General features: G+C 42.3%; 1 protein-coding gene across 8 annotated transcripts in view; it reads right to left on the bottom strand.

The window, feature by feature from the left end:
* TRAF7 (TNF receptor associated factor 7) overlaps window positions 1-12,737 on the bottom strand; it is a 1,047,901-nt gene that overhangs the window by 235,189 nt on the left and 799,975 nt on the right. For all 8 annotated transcript variants that reach the window (XM_044089204.1, XM_044089203.1, XM_044089206.1 and 5 more), the window contains one exon: window positions 682-798. In XM_044089204.1, coding sequence (XP_043945139.1) covers window positions 682-798 — 117 coding nt within the window. The remainder of the gene's footprint in view (window positions 1-681; window positions 799-12,737) is intronic.

Genomic DNA, 12,737 nt, shown 5'->3' with positions numbered 1-12,737 from the left:
TCCATCATACACACCACTGTATCCCCAAAGGATAATTCCTCAAAAGGAGAGTCAGGAGACAAATAATCTTCTTCATCAGACTGCAAAACCAAAGTAGAGTGCATTTGTGAGGCATATACTATGGATTCTTCACCAGAGTCCAAGTATCAGAATCTGTAAGCCTCTTACATGGGGTGAAAACCAGGGAGCAGCGGCAGGGACAGAGATTCCCTGTGTTTTGAGATATAAGGGCATTAAACAGCCCTTAAGTAAAGTCTGTTGCTACATCTAAGTAAAGGGAAAAGCACTGGTTTGGCTAGGATGAGTCACATAATTGAGTAACATATGGCTCTGTGGGGAAAAATACAATATCCAAGAAAAACAAAATCATGTTAGTGTGGCAGGGCCCATGATGGCCATTTTGGGGTAAAATAAATTAAAATATAAAATGAAACAGTGATTCTGTCACAGTGTGGTAAATTATGATGAAAAACAAATTCTAAAGCTTCAGGGTGGAGTCTTTCTTTAAGTGATCTTTTTGTCAGATTGCAACACTTCAAGGGTATCATTTACATTGTTTTTCAATTACATCTGTCCAAACTATATCAGAAAATAGACAATAACTACAGGTGCATTCAAATGTACCACAGTATATAATGACAAGGGCTACCTAAGTAGGCCTTTGGGTTACTACTTTCTTACCTTTATGGCTTTGAGAGATCCACTAAATAACATATTGTGTGATGACACTAAAGTGCAGACAGGATTATCATGTGCTCGGATGGTATTTACATTCTGTAACGTTTGTATATCCCAAACCTGAAAAATAAAAATTCTGGTTAAAATAGAGCATCCTTACACCATTCAAAAGTACCAAGTTACATCATTTTAGATTAGTTCTCTGTTGAATGAATACAAAAATTCTGGTTAAAATAAAGCAAACCACTTACAACTTTCAAAAGTACCAGATTACATAATTTCAGATTAGTTCTCTGTTGAATGAATACAATCACAGAAACAAAAAAAACAGGAAGCGGAATAATGTGGAGGCACTCATCCAAGGTGCCCCTTCTCATGTACCTACTAAGTCAAGGTTCTACTTAGGGCTGCATCTTGAGACATCTATGCCATACGCATGTTCAGAAACTTACTCAATTTATACAACTCTTTATGGGTGAAACAGGTTTCTGGGTTACGAACTTGAAATCATCTCTCATCAACTAACTGAATTCTGACATGCAAGGAAGTGAGCACTTTTAAATTCCAGACTCAATCCATAAGGTTGGCCTCTGTCCTGCTGCTTTAAGTAAGGCATCCCTTGTTTGGCCAACTGTGTCCTGCACAAAAAAAGGCAAATATTCTGGCATTTTAGCACAAAAAATGTGTCTTAAAGTTTCCTCTAATCATTGCATAAAACATTCTACAACAGAGAAATGTTACTTTGGTGGAAATTTTTTTATCCTGCAAAATCTCATGTTCCCATAAAAAAATGCCCCACTTTGGGCATTTGAACAGATGGCAACCTTAGCCATGCAATAAACTTGTTAGTTCTCCTTCACCACCAAGTCCACAGAGCAAAGAAACGCATATCTTGTGGGCACTCCTTGCAAGTTTGTCCCTTATTCTGGCTCACTCAGGATGACAATGTTGCATTTTCAATACCGAGATACATTTGCTGAACTAAGTCCTACGTGTGTTTTTGGAATCTTGGGACCTCAATGTGTGGTCTCTGTAATGAACAGCAAATCAAAGAATTGTCTCATGGATTCTTCTGCTCAGTCCTTTTGCTACTCACCCAAAATCTTGTTATTCCATACAACTTGCTTTGTTGCTCACAATTACTGGTCAAATCACTTGGCACTCTATTTGGAAATCTGCTTCTGGCATGTCATTTCTAGCTTACATTTTTCTTAAATCAGTGTGTCATTTTTTTTAAATCTATATATTGCCCTTTCTGATCACCCACTTGACAATGACATTACGACAAGAATTTTCTTAGTCTACATATCAATATTAACAGTAAGTTGCCTTGGTATGATTGATCTTGGATTTGTGCCTTAATAACTTCCATGTCAGTAACAATGCAGCATCTCTTTTACACTGTATAGTGAGTGTTGTAAGAAAGAACTATTAATGATTAATTTGTGACTCATTCTAAATGATTGATCTGTGACTCATTCCCTAAAAAGTACAGTTGTTTACACTTACCATAAATGTAGATGTTCGAGTGTATTCATTGTTGCAGTCATCACATTTGGGTTATCTGCTTGCAGAAGCACTCAGTCGGCCTGATTAACAAAGTCTTGAGTCTTGCATCAGTTGCTGTCTCATCTTCCATGACGCCAGGTAGTCAGGGGTATAAAACATGCAGCCGATGCCATTACATCAGTTTTTCTTGCCCCAGATGTCAGGTGCCCCCATAATGGGAAGCAAATATATATACAAGGTCACACCTCCAATAAAAAAGCAAATACACCAAAAAGCTTTAAGCATAGTAAACAAGAACAGAGATATAGCCAATAGAGGTCAGGGGGCTGGAGGGAGGGTAACTAGGACTGCAACAGTGAACACACTCGAACATCTACATTTATGGGTAGTGTACACAACTGTACTATGTTCTTCGTGTTTCACTGTTGCACTCATCACATTTGGGTAGATTCCCAAAGCTAAGGATAGGAGGAGGAAATTGGATAGCATTAGGACCAGCTATAAGGCCCTGCAAGACTGCAGTGGCAAAGCCAGCTCTGGATTTAGAGAAAATTGGCAAATGGTAATGCTTGGAGAAGGTATGTACAGAACTCCAGGTAGCAGCTTCTAGAATGTCCCTGGTAGAGACATCTCTGAGAAAGGCTGTAGAGGTAGATGCAGCCCTGGTTGAATGTGGTCTTATCCCCTGTGGGGTAGGTTTTCCATGGTGCTTATAGCAGAAATGAATGCAATGGCCTAGCCATTTAGAAATGGTTTGCTTTGATATGGCCTTCCCCTCTGCCCCTGCAGCAAATGCAACCAGCAGCTGTTCAGATTTCTTGAGAGGTTTAGTCTTGTTCAAGTAAAATCTAAGTTGTCTGTGCACATCTAAGGGAGTGCAGTATTTGTTCCCCTTTGTAATGTGGATTATAAAAGAAGGTTGGCAAATAAAAGGACTGATTAAGGGCCACACTGGATACCACCTTGGGCATGAAGGAGGGATTGGTCCTGAGGGAGACCCTGTCCACATGAAAGATAATGAAAGGCTCCATTGCCATGAGGGCCTGTAATTCAGACACCCTTCTAGCTGAAGTGATGGCTAAAAGGAAGGATGTTTTCCAAGAAAGGAATTTCAACTCTGCATTTGCCACTGGCTCAAAAGGTGGTACAGTGAGTTTTTCCAATACAAAGTTAAGGTCACAGGCTGGAGTACGGGTTCTCCTGGGTGGTCTTAAGTTTTTGGCCCCTCTGAGGAACTGCTTCAGCAGTGGATGAGAGAAGAGGGGTGGTTCTGAGTTGCAATGAGCTGAAATGGCTGAGGCATGAATTTTGATGGAGGAAAAGGAAAGGCCCTTGTGAAGCATCTCAGTAAAGTATTGAAGAATCTGAGGTAAATTGGGTGCTGCTGTGGCCATCCTCTGAGTTTGGTTCCAGGAACAGAATCTTTCCCATTTTTCAGCATAGGATTTTCTAGTACTAGGCCTCATTGCCTCCGGAACGACATCCAACACTTGCTTACTGAGGGATGGTAACTGAGAGATCAGGTAATTAGCTAGGCTGCTAGGTTCAGGGTTTACAGCTGTGGCTGCAGAATCTGGCCCTCCTGCAATGGTGCCAACAGTGACATACTGCGCAAAAGGGGGTACCCAGTGTTGGCGTGGCCAGTCTGGTGCAATCAGTATCATCCTTGGTTTGTCCATTTTTATCTTTAGTAGCATCTTGGAGAGGACAGCAGAGGGGGAAAGGCATAAACTGATAGATTTTTCCAGGTGAAGGACAGGGCATCCACTTTCCAAGCTTGTTTGTGGGGAGTCCTCGTGTAGAATTTGTACAATTGGTAGTTCTGGAGGGAGGCAAACAGGTCTATCTCTGGGCTCCCCCATTTGTTTCTCAACATGTTGAATATCTTTGGTTCCAGTTTCCACTCGTGTGGGTCCATGAGGTTTCTGCTTAGTTCGTCTGCCAGTGTATTTAGCATTCCTGGCAGGAATTGAGCCTGTAGGTGCACTTGGTAGCTCAAGGCTGTGTTCCGCAGAGCCATGGCTAGTTTGCAGAGAGGGTATGAGTGGGTTCCCCCCTGCTTACTTATGTACCACAACAGTGGTGTTGTCCGTCTTTACCATTAATTGTCCTGGAAGAATGTTGTCCTTGAAGGCTGTCAGAGCATTCTGTACAGCTAACATTTCTTTTTGATTGATATGCAGGTGCATTTGACTTGGGTTCCATTTTGAATGCACTTGCCAGAAAGTCAGCCCCCCATGCATAGTCTGATGGTCTGTTGCTAGGGTTTGGGGGGGGGAGTAGAGTGGTGAATGGCAGTCCCTTGGCAGGCCTCTGCCCTGCTCCAACCCTGTCTGTAGAGGTAGGTCAGACAAGGTATGGTAGGAATCTTTGCTTCTAGATCCTGAGAATGTTGATTTAGGTATCTTTGTTCATTCCTCATATGCAGTCTTGCATGGAATTAGGAGAATGCAGGAGGCCATAAACCCTAGGGCTTGCAGTATTTTCCTTGCAGATAGCTGGGTCTTTGCGGCCAGTAGTTTGACATAGGCTGTCAAATGAACTTGTTTCTCTGGCATGAGGAAAGCCATCTGGGAAGTTGTGTTCAAGCTTGCTCCCAGGAATACAATGTGTTGGCAGGGTAGAAGATGTGATTTCTTTTCGTTTATGGGGTACCCCCCAGAGAAGTTAGCAATTTGTGTACAAACACCAGATGATTCAATAGTATGTCCTGGCTTTCTGCCTGAATTAGACAATCATCCAGGTATGGGTATATTTGAATATTTCTTTGCCTGCATATTTCAATGACTGGAGCTAGGCACTTTGTGGATACCCTGGGCGCAGTAGATAAGCCAAAGGGCAGTGCAGAGAACTGATAGTGCATATAGCCTGCTTTGAAGCGTAGGTATCTTCTGCAAGATTCCCATATTGGGATGTGCAGGTAGGCTACCTTTAAATCCAGTGTTACCAACCAGGCATCCTTGCCTAGCATAGGAAGCAGCTGGTGAACAGTTAACATCTTGAACTTTGGGATCACCAAAAATGTGTTTAGGATAGAGAGGTCAGGATAGGACGCCAGGAGTTGTATTTTCTGGGCACCAGGAAAAGTCCTGAGTAGAAACCTTGTCCCCTTTCCTCTTCTGGGACAGGTTGAATAGCCCTGATACTTAAGAAAGAGAGAACTTGTTTTTGAGCCTCTGCCCACTGAGACTTGGGGGTAAATCTGGTCAACCGTTTGGGGTTGGTAAGGAGTGGAAGTGGAATCTGTATCCTTGGGAAACTATATTTAAAACCCATTTGTCCTATGTAATAAGTTCCCAATTTTATGCCCGCAGGGCAATCTTTCCCCCTAAAGGAACAGTCGGTTGGGAAGGGCTTGGAAGATTTAAAGTTAAGTCACTGAGACAGTTTACCATAGGGGGGAGTCTTATCACTCCCTGCTTTGGAAGTGGGAACCCCCCACTGCTTAGTCCTGTGAGTACCTTGGGACTGAAGCCTGGGTGTTCTGCTGGTTCTGGGTTTGGACTGAAAAGGTCTGGAAGGACCAATTTTTAGAGGGCCAATGCCTACTAAATCTGGGAGGCTGTACTTGCAGGAAATTTTTAACAGTTTGCATAGATTTAGCTTTTTCCTCCATCTTTTTAAGTACTTCTTCTGCTTTGTTGCCAAACATGCGGTCTTGGTTTAAGGGAGCATCCAGCAATTTAGCTTTAACATGATCTGGCAAAGATTGCTCCTTAAGCCAAGCATGCCTTCTAAGTACAGACCCAGTGACAGCAGCCCTGCAAGATGCCTCTAGTGAATCAAAACCACATTGCAAAGTATGTTTTCCAATTTGTTCAGCAGAATGCATTAAATCCTGTAAATCTTTATTTTCAGCACAGTCAGGAATCAACATAATTTTCTGTTTAAGCAATCCAATAATATGCTGCTCATACTTTAACATATGAAACTGGCAGTTTAAGGCCCTAATGGCCAAGGTGGCAGAAGTGCATACCTTCTTACCCCATCTATCCAGCGCCCTGGAATCTCTATCACAGGAGGGTAGGATTTTTGGCAGTAGTAGCCTTAATGCCCTTGGGTCCCTGTGAAATGGTCTCAGGATCCGCAACAGGATTTTTAAAAAGGAACTTGTGAGAGTCAGGAACCCTGTAATATCTATCAGGTTTTCTGGAAGCAGGAGGTAAAGAGTCAGGGGCCAAGCTAGATTCTGAAAAGGCATCATCAACAATGTCCATTACAGGGGGGATAGCTAAAGGCCTGTGTTGGGGCAGGAGTAAGAAATCTCTAAGCCTCTTTTTAGAGTCAGAGTAATCCTGGTTTTCTCAGTGAAAATGCTCCCTAAGAGTATGCAAGGTTTCACCAAAAGTGAAATCCTCTGGAGGGGAAGCAGAGGGAATAGAGTCCTCTACATCAGAATCCTCATAGGTAGATAAGGGTAAATCCTGGTCATCAGAGGAAACAGAAATTTCAGAATCCTGATCAGAAGAATCATAAGTAAACTCAGTCCTAGGTCTCTTAGAGGGGGAAGGTTGGCTTCCCCTGATTAAAGTAATAAGGTCTTTAGCCATTCTTATTTGTTTTTTAGGCATACAGGCCTGACCATGCGGTCTGGGTGTCGGTTTTCTAGGCATGGATTGAGTTTTAGGCCTTGAAGAAGAAGATGGCGTCGGTTTAATATACAAGTCAGTAGGCCTGAATCCACCCTCAGAAGCTGGTGCCTGCACAGTGGCTCTGGACCTATCCAAGGTAGAGACATCCGCAGGTTCCACAGTTGAAGCATCTCGCGGCATACCAGACTCCGAATGGGTCTCAGTAGAGGCCTGCAAATCTGAAGTAGCGGTTATCAGGTGCTGCAAAAGCACCTCACTGAGTACCGGCGAACTGGCGACTAGCTTAGGAGAAGCGTCGGCGGCAGCTTTGGACCTATGCGGTCTGTCACTGTCTTTATCTTTGCATTTTATCGGAATGTTGGTAGGTGAGTGGCTTACCGAAGCCATATCTGGGTAATTGAACCGAGTACCAAAATATTTAAAAGCGTAAATATACTGAAGACGAATAGTTCATTGTTTAAATAAGGCACAAAACTGACAGCGAGGTACATAGTGGTCAGCGCCTAGGCAAGGAATACAGTACGAATGAAAATCTTTATGAGGTATTTGCTTTCCACAAGAAATACAATTATTGACTTTTACTGACATCGGTTTAGAGCAAGAAAATTTTCCCCAACGGGGTTCTTAGGTTAGTTGAAGACTTCGGTTCTGAAACTCGAAAACGAAAATTTCAGGAATCGGCCGACCAGCACTTGCGAACTGCTTCTGCTTCAGGCACCACACAGCAAGAAAGACTGATGTAATGGCGTCGGCTGCATGCTTAACACCCCTGACTACCTGCCGTCATGGAAGATGAGACAGCAACCGATGCAGGACCCAAGACTTTGTTAATCAGGCCGACTGAGGGCTACTGCAAGCGGATAACCCAAATGTGAAGATTGCAACAGTGAAACACAAAGAACATCAGCTTGTTCCTGAAATGCAAGTGATTTGTGAGATATTTACATTTATTTATTTTAATTTTCTCTTAATGCCTCAAATCATGACTCAACTTTATCTGCATAGCTATTTACACTGCTTCACTTTCAAATATTTTGATCCTATCAAGCATGGGTATTACAGCAATAACCGACAACGTGGGTGTGGTATATTGAAGATTAATCCATGCTTGGTGTGGTTTAATCACAAGGGCGAAGCCCATGTGATTAACCAAAGCCAACTGTGGGTAAATCTTCAATATACCACACCACTGAGTTGGTTATTGCAATTATACAATAATATTATTTAAGAAAATAATTACTTACTTTTCTTAAATAATGTCTTTGTATAGTGGCACCATGGTGTTCTTCCACTTTTTTTCGGTATCTTGGGGCTTTCTTGATGTACTGCGCATGTGCACACTTACACAGTACATCAGTGCTTTGGAAAGGAAGCAATGGAGTAAATAACATCTATGTTGCTTTTTTTTTTTTTTTTTTTTTTTTTTTAATTAAAATAAATAAATAAATAAATAAAGTTTTGAAATCCAGACCATTGACAGGTACGACAATGAGCAGATTGAGAAATTACAAGGAAAACCAGGGGCATTTCTTTAGTTTTGCTTAACGTACCTAATTTTCCTTGTATTTTCTCTGTCCTCTCTCTTTCATACCTCCGTACTGTCTGGATTTCATTCCTTATTTTATTTACTTATTTATTTTTTAAAGCTGAAGAACAGTGAAAAAAAATGTAGCGTATATTAATGGAAAAAAAGTCCAGGTGACCGGACTTTTTCCATTGGTATATGCTTATATTTACAATGGGCACTCTGGTTGGGCTCACCAATCAGCGTGCTACTTTCTGAATGTTAATTGCCAGTCATTGTATAATTTAAGTTTTATCACTTGTTCTTTAATTCTACTTCATTTTTCCTTGTCTTCTTTTATTTACTGTATTCTGCTCAGTGTAGTATTTACTATAATATGCACACTTATAGGCATGTCAATAAATATGAACTTGAATTGTGGATTCCAAACTTTTTTCCAGAATTAGTAACTCAACTACTGAACATAAAGTTCCTACTCTGCACTGTATTACATAATGGGTACTGCTCCCTAAGTCCACATTCCATCCTCATATCACCCATGTGCATTTAATATTCACATTTAACCTAATCACATTCCATCTACTATATTTTAAATACTTGTGTTTCTACAACCACTACCTGCTGTAGAAATTATGAACACACGATACCTGTCTTAACATATGTTGAATCTTTTTAATACTTTGAGCTTCACACAGTGACAATACACTGCACTGTGATCCAACACTCTGACATGGTATTCAAGGAAGACATACAACAGATTTTGAAGGACAAATAAAAGCCAAACAAAACAGTTGTTTCTTCTCCCTCTCACTGAATACAATGAGTATCCTGTATATGAACTGGTCATGTTGTCACTTAGTAAACTACCTTCAAGTGCAGTGTTTACTCCCTAGCTGGACCACAAGGAGGACAAGACAGTGGCTAAGTAGCAAAGAGGGTAAAATGGTTCTACAGATTACAGATCATAATTATCAGTACAAAAAGAGAGCACTCATCTATCTGCCTGCATAACTGAATAAACTGCTTGAAACTTGCATCCTTTTTCCTCCCACAGGGACGGCATCAGACAGCGATTGTCTCCTAGACCTACTAGCTGAAAATAATTTTATCTTGACTTATCCTTTGTACTTTGTAATTATCAGTACAAAATGATGGTCGGATGGAACAGTGAGAATATTCTATCTGCAGCACAGATGACTGTAGATTTGATTGCAGAAGGCACTGTTGAAGGGCCAACAAAAAGGTTAGTGGCCTGAGTGGTGTGACAAGTGCTCCACATTTGTTTTTCGGGGGGGGGGGGCATGCATGTTAGCTTGTCTGGTAAGTCTCGAAGTGAAAGCCCAGTGATTTGCACAAGGTACCTAAACTGCATGGGAACTCAGACATACCTTTGTCATGGGTTTTGAATGTGAAAATGGTAGCACATGCACATCTCAAAGATGATATCACTGCATGTTACAGTGATGAAGGAAGTAACACAGTAGGCAGAACCAAAATCCTCTTAACTGCCAGGATGGTCACAGATACCATGATACTACTATCTCCTCTCCACAAAGGTCTTGATAATTCTAAGAAAATGTGCCCTTCATGGAACTCTGGTCTAGAAGGAAAAACTGGATGATTCTACAAGGGAGTCACAAACTGAGAATGAGTAGGATATGGCTGATTACGTGCAGCTAGTAAGATGCAAATAACATTTGGGGGGGGGGGGTAGGTCATCTGAAACAGAGACAACCTTCCAATGAAAAGCTGTTATCTAAGACTCTGTGCCAGACAGGTCTATAAAATGATCTGCATGAACATGATGCTCTAAGTGAGGGTTCACCTCTACTGTTTTCATAAGTAATAATGACGTACGATCATTTAACCGATGCAAACGTTTGAATGCCATTTTAGTGAACCTGAGGTGCAGAAATGGCAACTTACTGACATGCACACATTTTTAAAAGATGATTTACACTGGGGGCAAACCTCTTTGCCTCAGTGGGACATCTCAATACTTCCCTCTCTAATATAATCAACCCTAAGCACACTGCATCATGAGGAAAAGTCCATTCCCCTGAGCCAATAACTGTGGGCTAAAGTACTTGTGCAGAATCACATTCAGCAAAATGAACATCAAACCTGTTCTGCAAAAACAAACATGAACACTAACATTATAACACATGCAGAAACAAGCACTAACCACATCCCATTCTTGTATGGACTTACATGTTACACACATTGCTATCACTGCAAATTACTATTTTTAACATTATACTGTGCCTCTAGGAGTAAAGTAGTCAGACCTACTGACAGTCTACTGACAGAAAGCCAGTTTGCCATGCATTTCCAAGCCATGTTTTCATACGAACATCAACATCTTTATCCTGTATTTCCTGATTGTTTAAGTCTGCCAGTAGCTTCAGCAGCACCCTAATGCAAGCATCTGCAAAACATGGAAACTGCTTCTAGCAATAGATACTTTGCAGCTGTATCATGTAGGAAAATAAAGAAAAGTTGTGTAAGTCTTACCATAACCATAGATGTCTTCCATGTCGCAGTATTCAACATACTGGTGTTATGGGTTTACTTCTCTTGCCTTGTGAATGTCTGGCTAGTATACAAAAGCTTTCAATCACTGTAAGGTGGGTGGGACAGCTGACATGGCTCAAGGAACGTGGGCCATAAAAGTGACGTCTGCACACACCAGCCCTCACAACTGTAAGCCCCAGTAGAAACCAGTCCTAGTAAGGGCAATGCCAGTCCTGTGCCACACAGAAAGGGAAATGCAGCCTAACAGGAGGGGAAGGAGGGTGGGAAGGAATACTGCAACATGGAAGAGAAGGACATTTATGGTTATACTAAGATTTTACACAACTTTCCCATGTCCTTCTATTTCCATGTTGCAGTATTCAACATATGGGTGACTGCCAAAGCTCACTGTGAAGGAGAGGGTGGTGGTCTAGAGGCGGTCTCCAGGAATCTATGAAGGATAGCCTTGGCAAAACCCACACTGGCTCTGGAAATGTGGTCTAACTTGTAATGTTTGGTAAAGGTGTGCACTGATGACCAAGTGGCTGCTTCAAGAAAGGTACAGGTACCCAGACCCCTGAATAACGCTCCTGAGGAGGCCATAGCCCTGGTGGAGTGTGCTTTAACAGTACACTGCAGGGATTTCCCATGGTGTTTGTAGCAGAAGGTGATACCTTTGGAAATCCAGGTAGAGATAGTTTGTTTGGCTACTGCCTTCCCTAGTGCTCTGGAGTGGAAGGAGACAGAGTTGATCAGCCTGTCTGATGGACTTGGTTTTATGCAGATAGAACCTGAATAGTCTGTGAACATTCAGGGAGTGAAGTGCTCTCTCACTGCCCCCCTGTGGGTTAGGGAAGAAGGTAGGTAGGTGGATGGCTTGATTCAGGGACAGGTCATTCACCACCTTGGGCATGAATGAAGGGATAGTTCTAAGAGTAACCCTGTCATTGTGAAAAACTAGGAAAGGTGGAATGACCATGAGAGCTTGCAGCTCTGATACTCTTCTGGCTGAGGTCAAGGCCATGAGTACTAGTTTTCCATGTACAGTATTTTAGGGAAGCTTTGTCTGCTGGCTCAAATGGAGGAAGCATGATCTTTTCCAAAACATATTTAAGGTCCCATGGGGGTGGAGATAGTTTCCTGGGAGGGGCCTTAGGTGAAGAACCTCTTTGAAAAAAAGCTAAGCTGGTAGTCTGGATGTTAGAGGGGGTCCAGAGGAAGGCATGTTGAAATAGCAGACAACTGGGCTTTAATGGAAGAATATGCCAATCCTGTCTGCAGAAGCTCACACAGGTAAGACAGAACTAGAGCAGACTCGCTTACAAGCGGGTCCAACTGTCTTTTGTGACACCATATAGAAAATCTCTTCCTCTTTGAAGGTAAGATTTTCTTGTATTTGGTTTCCTGGCCTCCCACAGGACAGTGAGCATGTCTTCATTGTAAAGGTGTCTGAAGGGGATCAGAATCCTATCAACCAGAGGGTGAGTTGCAGTCACTGCCACTGTGGTTATATTTGGGATCCCTGGTCCTGTGTAAGAAGGTCCACTGTGAGGGGTAACTTGTGGTGCCTGCCCTTGGATAGTTGTATGAGTAGGGAGAACCAATGCTGTCTTGGTCAGCAGGGGGTCACCAACAAGATTTTTGGTCTGTCCTGTTGGATTTTCAGCAGGACCTTCTGGACGAGCGGGAAGGGGGGGGGGTGCATAGAGAAACTTTCCCCTCCAAGAAATTGAGAAGGCATCTGTTGCTAATGCCTGAGGATGTGGTATCCTGGTGCAGAATCCAGGAAGTTGCCTGCTGATGGAGGAGGCAAACAGGCCTATTTGGGGTATACCCCACCAGTGGACCAGATCCAGGAAAACATCCATGTGAAGCATCCATTTGTGGTCGTTGGTGATGGTTCTGCTGAGATAATCTGC

This window comes from Protopterus annectens, chromosome 12.part0 (genome assembly GCF_019279795.1).
Source record: "Protopterus annectens isolate FY-2018-M chromosome 12.part0, PAN1.0, whole genome shotgun sequence".
Taxonomy (NCBI): domain Eukaryota; kingdom Metazoa; phylum Chordata; order Ceratodontiformes; family Protopteridae; genus Protopterus; species Protopterus annectens.
Note: the sequence above shows the minus strand (reverse complement) of the source record. Positions and strands in the feature narration are given on the sequence as shown.